This window comes from Columba livia, chromosome 1, assembly GCF_036013475.1.
Source record: "Columba livia isolate bColLiv1 breed racing homer chromosome 1, bColLiv1.pat.W.v2, whole genome shotgun sequence".
Taxonomy (NCBI): Eukaryota; Metazoa; Chordata; class Aves; order Columbiformes; family Columbidae; genus Columba; species Columba livia.
This window is the reverse complement of record NC_088602.1, coordinates 126,150,815-126,156,916: the sequence shown is the minus strand read 5'-3', so window position 1 is coordinate 126,156,916 and position 6,102 is coordinate 126,150,815. Positions and strand designations below refer to the sequence as shown.

The following is a 6,102-nucleotide window of genomic DNA, read 5'->3' as shown; positions in this document are numbered from 1 at the left end:
ATCCGCTTTGAGCAAATATTACATTATAAAATCTACAGGGAGATGTTTACTCTCAAATAGCCATCTCAAGAAAGGATATTCAGGAGAATCAATTTGCCAGAGAAGCTGATTTAATCAGACTGATCCAGGGATAAATGAGGTCTAAATGTTTCACAGGCAAAGGGGAAAAGCTTGTTTTGTTTGGGACCTAAATTATCACCCAGTGATCTGCAGTCTTGAGTTTCTCTTGCTATAGACTCCTCACTGAAGCAGACATGGGTGGTAACACATCAGAAAAGGGTGAAATTCCACGAGGCAGAATCACTCTCCGGTCTTCACCCTACATTTCTGAAGGGAAACTCCCCTTTCCTTCCTCTACACATCCAGCACTGCTGCCTCAAACCACCAACTTCACCTCCAGTAGTGCAGCACATTTGTTACTTGCAAGAAAACCACTTGGAGACTTCTGCAAACAACAGAAAAGTAGGGCAGCTTTTCCCCAAGCACCACGCTCAAATCTGCAGGGACATAGCATCAGATATGCTCGTCTGCAAAGGAAAGGGCTGTGGCAGGTGCCACAAGCAGCAATACAAGGCTGGCCTAAAATACTAGAGGCACTGCACTCATGTACAACCCATTGTGAACCGTTTGTTCAACTGGCCTGAAAAAAATACAGCTGCAAGGGAGAATTTACATGCGTGGCAACTCAAGTTCCAATTAGCTGAGGAAATGGGTCCTGGGAGATCAAATTAGTTTGTGGCAGCAGGAAGATAGTTAATTTAGCATGCTCAGACAAGCAATTATTTCTTTCCCTAAATACCACTTTCTCCATGCATTGATGCCTCTCTCTCTGCAGTGACCCACAGCCGTATCTTGTAATATTATTTGTGACAGTCTTTTAGAAGCTGTTCTGCAGACAGAATAATCTGGGTTTGCTTTAGTTAAGCTAGAAGAACACGCCGCAGAGACAGGTGCAAAAGGGTTGCCGAGAGCACATATGGGATTGCAAAAGCAGGCCACAGCCTTGCACAGCTGCTGCACACAGCCTTGGTGCCAAGCTCCCCATAGCCTTAACCTTTCATGACCTGGAGAGTAAAGGGAAGAGCTGCAACAGGAAACAATTAAAACAAACAAACAAAAACCAAACAACAACAAAAACCCCAAACAAACAAACAAACCCACCCACCCTAAAACACAGAACAAAAAAACACCACCAAAATACCTCACACCCCACCAACAATAAGGAAATGCATTTTTACCATGACAGTGACTGACCACTGACACCATTACCCAGAGAGGTTCTGGAGTCTCTCCATCTTCGGAGATACGCAGCAGCTGTCTGGATATGGTCCTAGGCAGCCAGCTCTAGGTTGCACTACTTGAGCAGGGGACTGGACCAGATGACCTCCAGAGGTCACTTCCCACCTCAGCCACTCCAGGATTACATGAAAAACCTCATTGACTCACTCAGTGATGAAGGAGGACTGCAAATGGCCCATATTTGCACCCTAATCATGCAGGGAGGTGACTTAGCAGAGCTGCTCTTGCCAACTCCACACAGGCTGCTTTCCTGGAAAGCAGAGGGGAGTTTTCAACTTCAGCATCAGACTAAGTTTTTGGCCCAGACCTAAATATTTGGGAAGAAACCATTCCTGTACGATGTCTGAAGAATGAGGGTTTTTGGATCATAATGGCACCTACAAGCCATGTGATAATTAGTCTGAATTAACAGTCTTTTCCCTGCATTCATGTTTGAGTACTCTGACAGTAACAATTCCATATTCCCTATACCAGTTGATCTGAATAGAAAAGATGTGTGCTCCTGTAGGAATAAGCAGAGAAGACATGTTTGCAGGCAAAAGATCAACTTACGTTTGGTTTTATTTTTATCATGGCCTATTTGAATTGGTGAAACAGAATTCTCCTATACTGCAAGGGAACTGATATAAAAAATTAAAAATCCTTTTTATTTCTTGTCTCCCACTCAGAGAAACCTCAGAATTAGTGAAAATGCTAGTCACATACACCATAACAATGTTCAGCTCACTGTTTCCAAGCCTGGTTATTTTATCCAGAAGTTTATTGAAATAAACAAATACATGGTTTAGGTTTTTTATTAGGGAAAAAAATAAACTCAAGTTATTGAGAGCAGGTAGGCAGGCTCCTAAAGTTATTAGAAAAGTATCACAGAACTTGCCTATTATCCAATTAGGGCAAACTACAGAGTCAAACTGCCACCAGGAAGAAATACCTAGTAGGCAAACAGTAGTTCTTTGGGCTTGCTTAGTATTTTAGCCTGCTACTAATTTTAAACTTCAGCCTGTGCTGCTCTGACAGCAGCAACTTCCACAGTTCCAAAGGAGCCTCTACACGCAGACCAAAAGAGTATGCTGGTTGAGTTCAGGACACCTTCTCCTTATTTATCTGCATTAGATACTAGGATCCTGCATTTCTGCACTCCCCATAATTGCTAAAGATGCAAGACAAACAACGAGCAATTAAGTTTTATTCTTATAAAGGAGAAACGTCAGCACATAATACATCTTATTTTATTTCTATCCTGTGAACAGCAGTGCAATTCCAGGAACTTAAAATACACTGAATGGTCGCTTGTATTTACCCTCTTGGATAAGCTTCTCTTTATGATCCTGTGGAAGAAAGAGAACATTCATCATTATCCTATTAGAGAAGAAATTTCAATAAGCCTAGGACAGGAGAAAAGCAGTTTGAGTATTTCAGCATGTACTAAAGGAAGTTAGCACCACATATGATCTTATGGGTCTCTTCCAACTGAAATGATTCTGTAGGCAAACTCTGGTAGCAGCTTTTGTGGTTAAAAAGCAAAAAAGAACAAGGCATTTTAGCTTCACCTACCAGAACAGCAAGACATGCTCAGACTGACCTTTCTGCACATCTATCCACTCTCACAAGCCAGCAGAGACCAATTACCATGATGTATTTTTCACCAAACTAGTTGTGTCACAGCTAATTTATACTTGTAGTTTTTATCTCCTGCTTCTGGCTGAATAATTCAGTTTAGAGATCTAATTATGGAGAAACTTCTTAATAACTTGGCTAAACGTGCCTGTGTTCACTTTCAGCCTATTTGTATCTCACTCTGGAGCCAGGTACCTTTCTGACAAGTCTTGTTACAGTACATGGACACTGCAGATATTGCCCAGATTCCTTCTGCTGGATAAAACCAGAAGACTAGGTCAAAACTTGGCAACTTATCTCGTTTTTCCAGACATACAACAAAGACCTTTCAGAGAAAAAGAGTGTAACAGCTGTTGGGCTTTATATACTACCAGAAAACCAAGAAAAATCTCCAAACATCAGTAAAAGAACCAGAATAAAAGAAAACAAACTGTCCTGGAGACTACATTAAAGATCTCACCTTAAATATTCCCAGGCAAGTATGTCCAGATTTCACTCTCACAGGTGTATTTTCAAATACTCACATGCTAGGCCACCCTTAGCAGGTAAGCCCCAGTGTGGCTTCACATACAAAACCAAACCAACATGACAACAGTGCAGAAATGCTGAAGTCTCAAAAACATTCACATCAACGTGCTTGGCATGTATCCTAAACCCTGTATTTTCGATTCATCCTAGTAAACAGCATCCCCTACAAACATTCTATTAATTGTAACTGATGTTTGTGCTCCCTGGCTTGTGACTTGATCTAAAAAACCTAGTTTTGTGCAAAAGAGGGAAATAAAAGTGTTTTACAATAGCCACAAATTCACTAGCAAAAACAGCAACTATGCGCGAGCCACCTAACATTTTTTAGGTATGTATGTAGTTGAGTATTTTCAGAATGATGTACCACTGCTCAGATTCTAACACCCACATTTCAGGAGTTGGAATGGAAGCAAGATAAACCTTCCAAAATCTTAAAAATCCAGCTGAGATCAGGCACTCTAATCCACACAAGTACTCCTTCCTGTTTGCTTCATTAGATTAATGGTCAAGCAATTCACAGAGACCTCGCTACATCTGTCACCCATAAACTCCCTACTTATTTATTTTAGAAAGCACGGTTACTGCATGTCAACAGCTGAAAATAAAAGAGTTTCTTATGACTAATTTACACTGACAGTGCTAAGGAGAGCATTGTTATGACAAAACATCCTGAGCAGGGTAACTGTGATTCGCCACACTCAAGGGTACCACACAGGGCTCTTGGCACAACAGGACATTGCAAACAGTTATGAGGCTTTGAGAGAGCAGGCTCAGTATCAGCCTCATTACTTAAGCAGTATTAATCATTCTCAGGTGTAAGAGAAACCCATCAATTAAGCCTCCGGGCAGATCTATATTTTACAATTCGGTGTTCACTGATGTATTGCCCATAGACTCACCCTATGCACTTTAAAGACAGTGGCCCAGAAGATGAGAGGGCCCAAGGCAAAAAGAGCCCCTAGAAAGGACGTCTTGGGCGTCGGGCGGAAAGTAGGGTACACATTCTGCGTCCTCGCGTAGGCCCAGCGGAGCAAGGCGGGATCTTCCTGGACAGGAAAGAAAACCACAGTAAGGCCGCGGGGACCCTACGACACCCCCCGACCCCGAGGCCGGGAAAGGCCGCGGCTGCCGCCCGGCACAGGCCGGGACGAGCCACAAGGTCACGGGGAGGGGAGGGCACCGCAGCGCCCCGCCAGCACGGACCCAGGCCCGGGCCCCGCTCCGGGACGCCGGGCGGTGTAGACCAGGCCCCGCGACCCTCCCCGTTCCCCTTGCCATCCCGCGCCCCCCGCCCCACTCACGATGATGGCGGGCGGGTTGGGGTTGTTGAGCTGCAGCTGGTACTGCCGCTTCAGGCGGGCGCGGATGGCCAGGCGCTCGGCCTCCGCGCGGCGCTTCTCCGGCGACGCGTCATAGGTGTCCGGGTCGAGCTCGGCCGGCAGCGAGACGAAGCGGTTGGGCCGGTACGCCTCGGCGGCGCTGAGAGGCGGCTCCGGCGCCATCTTGTGCGCTCAGCTGAGCCGCAGGCGCCAGGAGGCGGGGCCGGCCTCGCGCCGTCGGGGGAGCCCCGCCCCCGCGGGGTACGCGTCGCAGCTGCGCCCCCTGCCGGCCCGCGCGGGCTCCACCGGATCACAGAACGTTAGGGATTGGAAGGGACCTCAAAGATCATCCAGTCCAATCCCCCTGCCAGAGCAGGAACACCTAGGTGAGGTTACACAGGAATGTGTCCAGGCGGGTTTTGAATGTCTGCAGAGAAGGAGACTCCACAACCTCCCTGGGCAGCCTGTTCCAGTGCTCTGGCACCCTCACTGAGAAGAAGATTCTTCTCAAATTTAAATGGAACCTCCTTGTGTTCCAGTTTGAACCCATTGCCCCTTTTCCTATCATTGGTTGTCACCGAGAAGAGCCTGGCTCCATCCTCATGGCACTCACCCTTTACATATTTATAAACATTAATGAGGTCACCCCTCAGCCTCCTCTTCTCCAAACTAAAGAGACCCAGCTCCATCAGCCTTTCCTCATAAGGGAGGTGCTCCACTCCCTTCATCTTCGTTTCCCTGTGCTGGACTCTCTCCAGCAGTTCCCTGTCCTTCTGGAGCTGAGGGGCCCAGAACTGGACACAATATTCCAGATGTGGTCTCACCAGGGCAGAGTAGAGGGGCAGGAGAACCTCTCTCGATCTACTAACCACCCCACTTCTGATACACCCCAGGATGCCATTGGCCTTCCTGGCCACAAGGGCACAGTGCTGGCTCACAGTACCAGAGGCGGGTGCGGCGGAGCTGGCGGGAGCAGCATCCGTCCTTGCCTCGCCCCCGGGGCTGGCTCAGGGGGTGGTCAGGTTGGCCGAGGGGGTGGTCGTGTCAAGGGAAGGTTGGTCCCTTGTTGGCAGCAGTCCCTGCAGGTTAAATAGGGCATGGAATCACGGAATCGTTTTTGGTTGGAAGAGATCTTCAGGGTCATAGAGTCCAACCATAACCTAACTCAGGCACTAAGCCAGATCCCTAAGAACCTCCTCTACACATCTTTTAATCACCTCCAGGGATGGTGACTCCATCACTTCCCTGGGCAGACTGTTCCAACACCTGACCACCCTTTCTGTGAAGAAATTTTTCCTTATATCTCAGCTAAACCTCCCCTGGTACAACTTGAGGCCAT

At 47.0% G+C, this 6,102-nt stretch overlaps 1 protein-coding gene across 1 annotated transcript; it reads right to left on the bottom strand.

Annotated features, from left to right (window-relative positions):
- Positions 1 to 2,468: 2,468 nt before the first annotated feature.
- NDUFB4 (NADH:ubiquinone oxidoreductase subunit B4) lies at positions 2,469 to 5,003 on the bottom strand. Its single transcript, XM_065077381.1, has 3 exons — positions 4,746 to 5,003; positions 4,344 to 4,490; positions 2,469 to 2,627 (listed from the first exon to the last, which is right to left on the bottom strand). The coding sequence occupies exons 1-3, from the start codon at positions 4,944 to 4,946 to the stop codon at positions 2,568 to 2,570; spliced, it is 408 nt and encodes a 135-aa protein (XP_064933453.1). The 5' UTR covers positions 4,947 to 5,003; the 3' UTR covers positions 2,469 to 2,567.
- Positions 5,004 to 6,102: the final 1,099 nt, after the last annotated feature.